Source organism: Muscardinus avellanarius, assembly GCF_963383645.1.
Source record: "Muscardinus avellanarius genome assembly, chromosome: 7".
Taxonomy (NCBI): domain Eukaryota; kingdom Metazoa; phylum Chordata; class Mammalia; order Rodentia; family Gliridae; genus Muscardinus; species Muscardinus avellanarius.
Window position 1 is genome coordinate 57,329,656 of NC_137793.1, and position 12,655 is coordinate 57,342,310.

General features: G+C 42.6%; 1 protein-coding gene across 1 annotated transcript in view; it reads left to right on the forward strand.

The window, feature by feature from the left end:
• The window catches only part of TFB2M (transcription factor B2, mitochondrial), a gene marked incomplete at both ends in the record, with an annotated part of 20,043 nt that extends 13,436 nt beyond the window's left edge, over positions 1-6,607 (forward strand). Inside the window, 2 exons of the mRNA XM_080698691.1 lie at positions 2,722-2,882; positions 6,433-6,607. Of these exons, the coding sequence (XP_080554817.1) occupies positions 2,722-2,882; positions 6,433-6,607 (336 nt within the window). The remainder of the gene's footprint in view (positions 1-2,721; positions 2,883-6,432) is intronic.
• Between the last annotated feature and the right edge of the window lie 6,048 nt (positions 6,608-12,655).

A 12,655-nucleotide genomic window follows, 5' to 3' on the forward strand; every position in this document is an offset into this window, starting at 1 on the left:
TCTCTTTTATATCTCTATTAAAATGAAAACACATCTGAAGTTTGTAAAATATAATTATTCTGTTATTCATTTTATTTGAAAGCTAAATGCAAGATTTGCCAAATGCTTGGCACATACCTATAACTTACAACTCTAGTCCTTAAGAGGCTGAGGCAGGATTTCAGGTTGAAGGCCTTTGTGCTATAACTTAGGGAGACCCTATTTCAAAATAAAATATAATATAGGGCTGGGGGATAACTTGGAGGTAGAAGGCCACTAGGTTCAATCCCCAGTAACACACACACACTCACACATATACACAATACTTATATAGTCTACAAAAACTGAGCAAGAGTAATGTGCTTTGCCTTAGTTTTCACTAGAAACTTATCCAAATGTCCAAAAAATGAACAGAGTTGAGTAAAAACATTACTCTTAGAGCCAGGTGTGGTGGCACACACTGTAATTACAGTACTTGGAAGGCTGAGATAGGATGACATGTTTGAGGACAGCCTCAGCAAGTGAGGCTCAGTAATGAGACTCTTGATTCCAGATAAGAAAGTCAGGCTAGAGGTATAGCTTGAAGATAGAATGCCTCTGGATTCAATCCCCTGTATCACAAAAAAGTACTACTTTGAATACTTTGAAAAGCTAAAAAGAATTTTTGGCCAGCTTAAATACACAGTTTTAGGGATGAAGGTAAAATAAACTAAATGATGTGTTTTATGAGAAAATATTATTTCCACTTTATACCCATACCTCTGATATCAGTGTTTTCAAAACTGCCATAGAACCACTTTGAGAAATTCTAAGAGGTTTTGTTTTGTTCTTAATGGGGGATGGAACCCAGAGGCATTCTATATCCAAGCTACACTGCCAGCCTTAATTTTTAGTTATTTTGAAACAAGGTCTCGCTAAGTTACGGAGGACTTCACTCATGGGGCTGTCCATGAATTATGAACCTCCTGTCTCAGCCTCCCAAATGTTGGGATTACATGCATATGCCACTATGCCTGGCTCAAAGAGTTTTTTAGAACACATCATCTGAGTACTTTGAGACTTTTTGTTTTTAAATATTCAACTAAAGGCCAGGATTGATGTCACATGCCTGCAATCCCAGTACTTGGGAGGCTGTAACAGGAGGATCACAGGTTCAAGGCCAGCCTCAGCAACCTTACGAGACCTGTCAAAATTTAAAGTTTTTTTTTTTTAAAGGGCTGGGTGTGTAGCTGGGAGTTAGAATGCCCTTGGATTCAATCTCTAGTAACCCCCTCCTCGCCAAATTGTTTTTCAGCTAAAAATTTAAGTCAGCTAGGTACCAGGATGTATACCTGTAGTCTCAGCTATTTGAGATGTTAAGGATGCTTGTTTGAGCCCAGGTATTGAAGATAAACCCAATATTGCATGGCCTGGTTTCAAAGTAAAATAGGAGAAAGGAAAACTAGGTCAATAAATACATATAGATCCCCCCCAAAAAAATATTCTGGGCCGGGCGTGGTGGCGCACGCTTTTAATCCTCGCGCTTGGGAGGCAGAGACAGGAGGATCGCGCTGGTTCGAAGCCAGCCTAAGCTACTTAGTGAGGCTCTCAGAAACTTAGTGAGTCCCTGTTTCCAAATAAAATATAAAATAGGTCTGGGAGTACAGCCCAGAGGTAGAAAGCCTCTGGGTTCTACCCCATTACCACCAAAAAAATAGATGGATGGATGGATGGATGGATGGATGGATGGATGGATGAAATAGGTCTGGGAGTATAGACTGGAGGGAGAAGAGTTTCCAGGAACCCCAGTACCACCAAAAAAGAAAAAATTCTGGGATTGAACCCAGCCCTCGTACATGCTAAGCATGAGTTCTACCACTGAACTACTGAACTATACCTCTGGCCCTCTTGTGTGTGAATGTATGTATGTGTAGTACTGGAAATTGAACCCAGGGACGTTCTACTTCTAAGCCGTATTTTATTTTGAAACAGGCTCTAAGTTGCTGAATGCCTTGCTAAGTTATTGAGGCTGGCCTCAAACCCTGAGATCCTCCTGTTTCGGCCTCCTAAGTATTGGAATTACTTGTATGCACAAGTAATTACTTGTATTACTTGGAATTACTTGTATTACTACACCTGGTTTCCAGCCCTTGTGTTTTTTGAGACAGGGTCTCATTTAGTTGCCCAGGCTGGCCTCAAACATACAATCCTCCTGCCTCTCCCTACTAAGTAACTGGAATTACAAGTATAATCCCACTGTACCTTAGATCTGGTGGTCAGGGTAATACACACCTCAAATATAGCAGGGATTCAGTACATATTAATGTTGTGTTTGGGGTTTGATTTATCTTAAACACAAGTTAATAAACCTTTACTCTTTCTCTGATGCTGGCCCAGGACTCAGACTTCTGGACCAGACAGGACTTGGTTTGCACTTGGCATACATTGGTGTGATCTGGCTCAGTTGGGTACAAGTGCATATGGTGGGTTTGTATTGCAGCCCAGGGATTTAGGCCTCAAGAAATCACCTTTTCTATAGCAAATTAAAGAGCCTGCCCTCTGCACTGGAGAGTCACTTTCTTATTCCTCAAGGCTGCTCATTACAAGCACCTCTGAAAGATGGCCAGGTTAGGAAGAGTTTAGGCTCTGCATCCATGGCACACCTCACAAGCGTCCAGGGACTGCCAACCCTCAGCTTGAAGGAACAGTACTTGCTTTGATGATATTGTATGGCTGACGCAATTTATTTTCCCTTCTCTCTAGGAATCGCCAGAACCAGCACAACAAAAACTGTATTTTATTCGAATGACTCCTCGTAAAAATTTATTCACAGAAAACTTAACTCCTATTAACTATGATGTATTTTTTCACATGGTAAAGCAGTGTTTCGGGAAGCGCAATGCCACATTAGGATACCATTTACCGTAAGTATAAAGAATAAGAAAAGCCGGGCGTGGTGGCGCATGCTTGTAAGCCCAGCATTCGGGAGGCTGAGACAGGAGGATCGCGGTTTGCAGACAGCCTCAGCTACTTAGTGAGGCCCTTTGCAACTCAGTGAGACCCTGTTTCAAAATAAAGAATAAAAAATAGGGCCAGGGCTGTAGCTTGGAGGTAGAATGCTTCTGGGTTCCATCCCCAGGACTGCAAAAAAAAAAACAAACTTAAAAAGTAGCAACTTAACATGATAATATTTTAGCCAGGCCGGTGGTGCACTCTTATAATCCCAGCATTTGGGAGGCTGTGACCAGAGGATCACAGTTCACAGCCAGCCTCGGCTACTTAGTGAGGCCCTCTGCAACTGAGTGAGAACCTGTTTCAAAATAAAGAATAAAAAATAGGGCTGGGGGTGTAATTCAGAGGTAGAATGCCCCTGGCTTTTATCCCTAGCACTGCAAAAAATACTTATATATGGTAATATTTTATGTTAGAAGTCTAATTTTTCATATCTTATAAGAGTGAGGTTAAACTGGGCTTGGTGGCACACGCTAATAATACCAGTACTTGGGAAACTGAGACATAATCGTGGGTTCATGGCCAGCCTCGGCTACTTAGGCCCTTTGCAATTTAGCAAGACCCTGTTTCAAAATAAACAATAAAAAATAGGGCTGATTGTGGAGATAGACTGCTCCTGGGCTCAATCCCCAGCACTGCAGGAAAAAAAAGTGAGATAAGCCAGGCGTGGTGGCACACACCTGTAATCCAAATACGAAGAGTAAGGTATATCCACTCTTCACCTAAATAATTCTCAAAACTACCTTCTCTATAGTATACACTTTGAGGAAAGTATATTTATGTTTTCTAAATATTCCCCCACTGAACTTTATTTTCCTCCTTTGAAACAACCAGGGATGCCAGAAGATGAGCAGACTGTCTTTTTTTTTGTGTGTGTGTGTGTGTGGTACTGGGGTTCCTGGAAACCCTTCTATCCCCCAGGGTACACTCGCAGATTTTTTTTTGTTTTTAATTGGAAACACGTCTCTTTTTTTTTACTGAGGATTGAACCCGGGGTATGCTATCTCTGAGTTACATCCATAACCCTTCTTGTTTTGTTTTGAAACAGTTTTCCTGGGTTGCTGGGAGTCATCTCCCTACTTGCTGAGGCTGTCCTTGAACCCATGATACTCCTGTCTTAGTCTCCCAAATACTGGGATTATAGGTGTGTGCACCCACACAAACACCTGACGAGTTTTTTTTTTTTTTTTGGGGGGGGGCAGTACTGGGGAAGGAACCCAGGGGCATTCAACCTCTGAGCTATACCCTCTGCCTTATTTTATTTTTTTTTTTCATTTTTTATTCTTTATTTTGAATCAGGGTCTCAGTTGTGGAGGGCCTCACTAAGTAGCTGAGGCTGGCTGCAAACCGCGATCCTCCTGTCTCAGCCTCCCAAATGCTTGCGTCACCACTTAACTAATTTGATTATCATTTAATAATGTAACTGAATGAACTATCAACTGGCCAGTATTTATATAAAAATTAATGTTGCCGGGTACAGTGGCACACATCTGTAATCCCCGTACTTGGAAGACCAAGACAGGATTGCAGGTTCAAGGCCAGTCTCAGCAACCTAATGAGACCCTTTTTCAAAATAAAAAATATGAAAATAGGTCTGGGGGTGCAGCTTGGAGATAGAATGCCTCTGGCTCCTGATAGCAGAATGCTCCTGATACCAGGGGGTGAATGTTAAAGGTTGCCATAACTTACTATATTTTTAATCTGACTACTTTGTGCTGGTGTCTATTTTGAAAGTAGGAAAATCGGGAGTAATTTGATAAAGCATGTGGTACAAAATGGTAGTGTAAAATGTTTAAAACTTCCCTTGGAGAGCTGGGTGTGGTGGCACATGCTTGTAATTCCAGTATTTGGGAGGCTGAGACAGGAGGGTCACATAGGTTTGAGGCCAGCCACAGCTACTTAGGCTCTCAGCAACTTAGTGAGATCCTGTATCCAAATAAAACATAAAATATAAAATAGGTCTAGAAGTGAGCCGGAGGTAGAAAGCCCTTGGGTTCCATCCCTGATACCACAAAAAGAGAAATTTTAAAAATCCCTTGGAATAATGAGACCAATATTCTATCAATGTCAAAAGTTATTGAAAAAAGAAAAAGTAAAAAAAAAAAGTTATTGGAAACCCGACATGGTGCTGCATGCCTATAATCATAGTATTAGATTATGAGAAAGGAGGATCTCAGGTTTGTGACCAGCCTCAGCAATATATCAAGTCTCCCAGCAACTTAGCAAGACCCTTTTTCTAAACAAAAAATAGAAAGGGCTGGAGGGGTAACCCTGAGGTGAATGCCTGAGTTCAGTGACCAAAAAAAAAAAAAGAAAAGGGTATTGGAAATGTTTTCCACCAAAATATTTTTGTCTGAGGTTTATTGATGATTTTTCCCGAGCAAATATAAATTTTTATGCTTTATAATTTATTTACCAGTGATTCTCACATAAAATTGTGAAAAATGATTACCTTTTTGAAAGGAACCAAAGAGACAGCGTACATTGCTTCTGCTCAACTTCTATATGAACCAAAAGGAAGTGAAGCATCTCTTTGCAGGGCTAGGGGTGTGACTCAGTGATGAAACATGTGCTCGTTGTGAAGAGGCACTACTGGGTCTAATCCCCAAAGTCAAGAGTAAGGCAGTAAAAAGATGAGACAGATTAGGAATTTGGGGAGGGGGCGGTGCTGGAGATCAGGCCAGGGCCTTGCACACGTAAAGCATGAGGTCTACCACTGAGCTACATACTCATCCCCAAAGTTTGTTTTTTGTTTTGTTTGTTTTGGGTACTGAGATTGAACCCAGAGGTATTTTACTTCCAAGCTACACCCCTAGCCCTGTTTGTTTTGTTTTGAAACATGGTCTTGCTAAAGTGCTGAGACTGGCCACAACCTGCAATCCTGTCTGAGCTTCCCAAGTAAACCCCTCCTGGAATTACAAGTGTGCACTACCTCACCGAGCCCCAAGGAATTTATTTTTAAAGATTATGGTTAAATTATGATTTTGTCCAACAATTGTTTGGACTGTTAACACAACCTAACTCTGTTATCTTAGTTATAGGTTAGCTTTTGGACCTTAGGAATAAACATAAAAGTTATACATATTTTCTTTGAGCTCTTACACTAAAAGGGCTTAATTATAGGTGAGATTTAAATTGAACTTAGCCCAGGTGTGGTAGTGTATGCCTGTAATCCTGTTATCCCAGTACTTGTAATCCCAGTATTTGGGAGGCTGAGATAAGAGGATTGCAGGGTCACAGCCAATCTCAGCTACTTAGTGAAACCCTGTTTCAAAATAAAGAATAGAAAATAGTGCTAGAGATGTAACTTAGAAGTAGAATGTCTCTGGGTTCAATCTGCAGTACCACCAAAAATCCAAAATAATAAATAAATAAATTGATCATAGAAGCCATCTGTTCCTGTTTTAATCAACAGTTATTATGAAAAAAATTAGGCATATTTACTTTGTGTTTCTTTTGCAGTTCATTGAGTCCAATTGATCCAAAGCATATATTGGTACAATCAAGACAACATGAAAACACAAAAGTAACTGAAGTGTACCCTCAAGAATTTAAACGCCTCTTTGAAACAATAGAATGTTCAAATGACCACACCTGTAAGTGGCTCTATGAGGATATGGAGGACTTAGTTGTGTAGGATCTGAGCTAGCAGAGCACCAGCCAGAGCTGCTAATTCATTGGTTAACTTGATACAGTGAAAAAGAGCCAAGTTGAAAATGCCCACCTCCTTTCAACCTAAGACAGCTGTTCTTGTTCAGTGTGGACTAGGCAACTCTTTTCTTCTGAATTGGAATCATTGATATTAGGTAAAACAATAGCTATTGTATTCACAACTGAATAAAATGAAAACCAGTTAATTGTGGTTATAAGCCTGGGGGTATAGCTTAGTGGTAGAGTTTATTATGTGCAAGGCCCTGGGTTTGAGCCCCAGCACCAGAAAATAAGTACTTGTCTACTGGAATACTAGTAGTTGTAGAATATTACCGATGGAAATGTAATAATTTAAATATTCTGCATTCACATTTGCAGGAAATGTAATAATTTAAATATTCTGCATTCACATTTGCAATTTTTTTGCATCCCCTTTAAGGGCAAAAGAATTTGTATATTACTACACTTAGAAAGTAAATTAAACTAAGTGGTTTGTTTTACCATTCTGTTTGCAAAAGTGTATTATCAAGCACTGTGTAATGGAATTGTTTAAATTTTAAAATGATTTAAACTTTTTTTAGAAATTAAAATATTTTAAGTAATATTTTGTGATGATCTCTTGTCTCTAAATACTTAAATTGCCCCCCAATTGTTCACTTTTAGTTTTGTCATGCATAGTCAATGGGCTGTCAATGAACATCTCAATCTGTGTAACTTGGAAGTCTCTCTGAAGTTAGATTTTTTACATGAGCCTAAGAATATGCAGTGGCTTGGTGTGGTGGTACACTTCTGTCATCCCAGTACTTGGGATGCTAAGACAGGAGAATCACAGGTTCAAGACCAGCCTCAGCAACTTTGTGAGACCTTGTTTCAAACTAAAAATCGGTTGGGGGTATAGCTAAGAAGTAAAATGCCCCTAAGTTTCAGGAACTATCTGTCTCTCTTTCTGTCAATCAATCTCTTTCTCTCATACACATACACACGAATATTTCCTTATATCGTTGATCATTGAAGAATATTCTGAATTTTAGCTGAGATATACCTGACTGCCTCATTTGTTTACTGTTATACTTACTGATACCTAAGTCATAGCATTAGTGGCTAATATTTTGTGGGGTGTATTCTTACATAAACTGCCACCCTTGCATCTTCCTTACCACTGCCATTAGTTTATAATCTTTCAGCTTTTTTTGTGATACTAGGAATTGAACCTGGGGCATACTATACTCCCAGCCCATTTTATTTTTTTTATTTTGAAATAGAGTCTCACTACCTGGCTGAGAATGTCATTATCTGAGGCTGGTCTTGAACCTATGATCTTCCTGTTTCAGCCTCCCAAGTACTGGGATTACAGGCATGGCTTATAGTTTAATCTGGTTGGATTCCTTTTCTTGAGTCCTGAACACGCTCCTGTAGTTCTGGTCTTGCCATCACATAGTCTGCCTAGTCTTCATGGTGTTATGATCACATTGTGCCTGCCCAGCCTAGTCCTCTAGGTAGGCCTCAGCATCTCTTCAAGCATCCCAACCACCCCTGCTCACCATCCCATTCATACCACTGCCATATTCATCTTTCCAAAACATTGTAGACCAAATCAAGACCAGTGCTGAGGTTCAGGAAGTCTTGGTTTTATCAAATAGGTAAAAATGGAATCTAAACCAGGCATGGTGGTACACACTGATCAGCAGAGAAAGTGAGGGCATTTAGGTAGTGGGGTCTGGGGGTGGGGGCAAGCAAGGCAGGAGAATGCCAGACCTCTTGCAACATCTGGGTTCTGCCTCATCTCTGCTTCTGGCTTCCCAGGCTCCAGGGTTTATTTACTGTCTCAGCTGCAGTGTCCCATGAGGGGAGGAGGAGGGGTCCCAACCTATCATCCCAGCCTTTTGGTGATACTGATCAATGACAAGTCAGTAACTACTTCTGCTGGCAGGGGGACATCATTATAAGGGCCCCTTGGCCAGGAGAGGTTGGGTCATTCAGAAGTGGCAGGCAGGCCAGGCGTGGTGGTGCACGCTTGTAATCCCAGCATTCGGGAGGCTGAGACTGGAGGATCACAGTTTGCGGACAGCCTCAGCTATTTAGTGAGGTCCTCTGCAACTAAGACCCTGTTTCAAAATAAAAAATTGAGCAGGGGGTATAGTTTAGAGGTCGAATGCCTCTGGGTTCCATCCCCAGACCTGCAAAAAAAAAAAAAAAAAAAATGGCGGGCAGGAGTATGGCTGCAGCAGGAGTTGATCGAAGGTAATCCTGGACAGCTTGGAAATGCACTTCTGAATGAACTTTATCAGACAAGGGGCTAGCACAAAGAAAACGCCAATCATGATGACGGGTTCCAGGAGGGAAAGGAACCAAGCAGCTACTGGCCCTTGGAACCATTCCAGATATGAGGTAGGCTGTCGGTACTGTGTTTTTAGATCCTTGCTTAACCTGATCAGAGTTTGGACATTTTTCTCTACTAGACCAGGTTCATTAATGTAATAACAGCAGTCCTCCCTGAGGAAGAGAAAAACACCACCCTTTACAGCAGTGTGTAAATCCAAAGCCTGTCTATTTTGGAGGGCTACCCTAGCAAGGGAGGCAATTTGTTGCTGGAGGGAGGCCAGTGAGGTTGTAGATTCAAGAACCACTTGAAGACAGCCCTGGAAATCTTGGGCAGAGATGAGGCTATGTCCCAGTACTCCACCTGCCAACCCCAGAGAGCCAGCAGAAGCCACTAAGCTTGCTCCCAGCAGAACAGGAGGAAAAGCAGCTCTCCTTGCCCGTGGGTGAGGAGCTCTGAGCCAAGAGAGCTCACCCTCCCCGTACAGAGTGAGCTGTGGAGCCACCATTGTTCGTATGCAAGCGCCTGGAGTAGAAGAATTAATGTAGGTGTATGATGTCCCATTGCACCAAAAACAAAATTCCCCGAGGGGCCTGAGTAATGGCAGAATCTAATATTGTGCACTTGCTGATTTGAATGGTAGGTCAGTTGTGGAGCCTAGGTTTCCATAACACTGAACAGGACTAGACACATTTAACCCAAGGTCCACAAGGGAGCATTTTTAAGGAGTTTTGGCATGCTGTGGTTTATGTTCCATTTATGGGGGCCATGGGCACTGCTGCCAGAAGGTTTCTCTGCAAGGAGGCACAGATAAGCAGTGAGTGACATCTGACCAGACCTGGGATGCGTTTATAAACTTGACAGTTGGATCAAATCAATCCAGGTGGAAATGGCTTGTGTGGGTGGAAGCTCTTCCTGCAAGGTTTGTTTTGAGTCCAGAATGTTGGTGTGAACCTGCACATGGGCAATGGCCAGCACATAGGCCTGGGAGATACATAGTGAGCCTGATGGTCCTGATGCAAGCCCAGACCAGTAAAGCCTGCCTGTCACTCCTGAAGCCCATCTTTGGGTCCCATGGGTCATAGATCTTGAGTATGACCTTATTAGTGTTTGTTCTGAATCCCAGATACACTGTTTGGGGACTGGAATTTTCCCCCAGCCCTAGTGCTTCAGGATAATTTAGTTCAATCCTGTGCGTGTTGCTGTAGGCTTTGTAGCATCCACCATAAACCTCTACCTGGGTTAGGCAGTGTGGGTCAGTCTGGTCAAATGGAAAACATGCCTTTGGGTTAGGAGCATTAGTAACAGATTTTAAAGAGAGAGCACTGTGCTGACCCCACCTTGTCAGTCCAACAGTTTGTGGAGGGGGGCAAATAGGTCTCCTGCACAGTGAATTTCCAGACATAAACTGGTGGGCCTGCTGAAATAAAAGCATTAAAGAGAGTTATGCCAAGAAACATGGAGCTTAGTGGGCCACAACACTACAGGAGAATATGTCATGAGGCTGTTGTAACAGAACTCTTTTTAGCTGAATAAGGTGATGCCAGTTGGGGTCCCACAGCAGTTTGGCCGCAGTAGGTGTGGCGAGGATCACGATGAAGGCCCAGTCCACCGTGGTTGGAGATTTTTAGTTGAAGCGACTTGAGGAAGACTTGATCCCCGGCTTAAGGGCCTTGACTGCAGGATGTAAAGCCACTTATTTGGTCCCAGTTGGGGAAGTTATCGGTCAGCATGTTCCCGAAGGAGGTGCCTGAGAAAAGACTAGTAAAGGAGATAGGAAGCCAAGGGAGGGGGATCTGAAGGGAGAGAGTGATTAAGCAAAAAGGGACAATCATACAGCAATTCAAAGGGGCTCCTAAAGGAGGGCTTCAAGGGGTGTCTCCTACGTGGGCCAGAGCCAGTGATAGGAGTTCGGGTCACAACACCGCAGCTCCAGGGAAAGTTTTGTTAGGTGGTTTTTAAGGATGCCATTCATTTTTTCTACCTTTCCTGATGACTGCAGTCGATATGGGATGTGGAACTTTCAAGAAATGCCAAGGGCTTGTGCCACCTTTTGGGTAACCTTAGAAATAAAAGCTGATTCATTATCAGACTGTAAGGAATTAGGGAGTCCAAACCGAAGGATGAAGTCCAAGCATAGAGTATGGCCACCGTGCAGCCGTCTCATCCTTTGGGGGGAAAGCCCCTATCCAACCCGTTAAGGTGTCAATACTGGTAAGATTATTTTATTTTTTTGTGAAAGGGCATATGGGTGAAATCAATTTGCCAGTCCTGTCCTGGCAAATGTCCTCTCATTTAGTGGGTAGGAAAAGAGGGGTGTAGGCCTCCTTAGGGAGAAACAGCGGCACAAGTAGAACATGAGGCACTGTCTTTACTAATCAGCTGTTGCATGAGGGGCAAATAAAACAGGGGATTTAGGAAATGTTTAAGTGCTGTAGGCCCAATGCGTGGGGAATTATGTATTAAGATAATGACCGCTTCGGCCTGAGCCTCGGGCAGGGCAACTTTTTCCTGTATCCTAAGCCATTCATCCTCTGTAAGATGCCCCAAGTTAGGTCAGGTGTTTTTGTTCAGCCAAGCTGTAGTTCGGCATCATTGTGGGAAGAGTTAAAAATAATAGAGGTTGGTGGGCTTGGTTGGGCTTGTTGTAACAGTTGTCTTGCTGTTTAATCAGCTTTATTGTTTCCTTTGGCCACCAAGGAGGAGCCTGCCTGGTGGCCCCAACAGTGGATGGTGCCAGCTCAGATGGTAAAGAGAGTCTAGGAGCTTTTTTTTTTTTTTTTTTTTTTTTTTTTTTTTGCGGGTCTGGGGATGGAACCCAGGGGCATTTGACCTCTGAGCTACCCCCCCGCCCTATTTTTTATTCTTTATTTTGAAACCGGGTCTCACTGAGTTGCAAAGGGCCTCACTAAGTAGCTGAGGCTGTCTGTGAACCGTGATCCTCCAGGTCACAGCCTCCCGAATGCTGGGATTACAAGCGTGCATCACCACACTCGGCTTAGGAGCTTTTTAATTAAGGTGGCATTAACAGTGGGTGAGCCCGTAGTGAAGAGAAATCCCCACTCCAAATTGAGGAATGGCAGTGTGCTATTAAAAAGGAATATTTGGGGTCTGTATATATTTTTACCCACTTGTTCTTTGCTAGATATAGAGCTCAGGTTAGGACAATCAGTTTAGCCTTCTGAGAGCCTACTGAGAGGCCTCAATAACTTGAGTTAGAGTGATCACTGCATAGGCTGCTCTCATCTTGCCCCTGGCATCAGGAACAGAGCTGCCAATCAACAAAATAAGTAACATCTGGATTAAGAAGAGTATCCTGAAGGTCTAACCAGGGACTCAATCACATCTATGCAGAAGTGAAAATCAAGGAAATGAGAATTAGGACCTGAACCCTGGCCTAGTGGTAGAAGAGTGACCTGGTCAAGGGCTGAGGAGTGGGACAGTCTAATAGGATTTTCCATGAATAACAAATAAAGTTTCTGGATGTGGGAAGGGGATAGAGGGAGTGCTTGAGGGAGAGAATGAATCCTGAAGCCTATGTGGGGAAAAAATTAGTAGGGTCATCTGAATACTTTTTTTTTTTGGGGGGGGGTGGTACTAGGGATGGAACCCAGGGGCCTTCTACCTCCAAGGTACATTCCCAGATTTATTTTATATTTTATTTGGAAACAGGGTCTCTTAAGCCAGCTGAGGCTGGCTTTGAACCTGCATGAT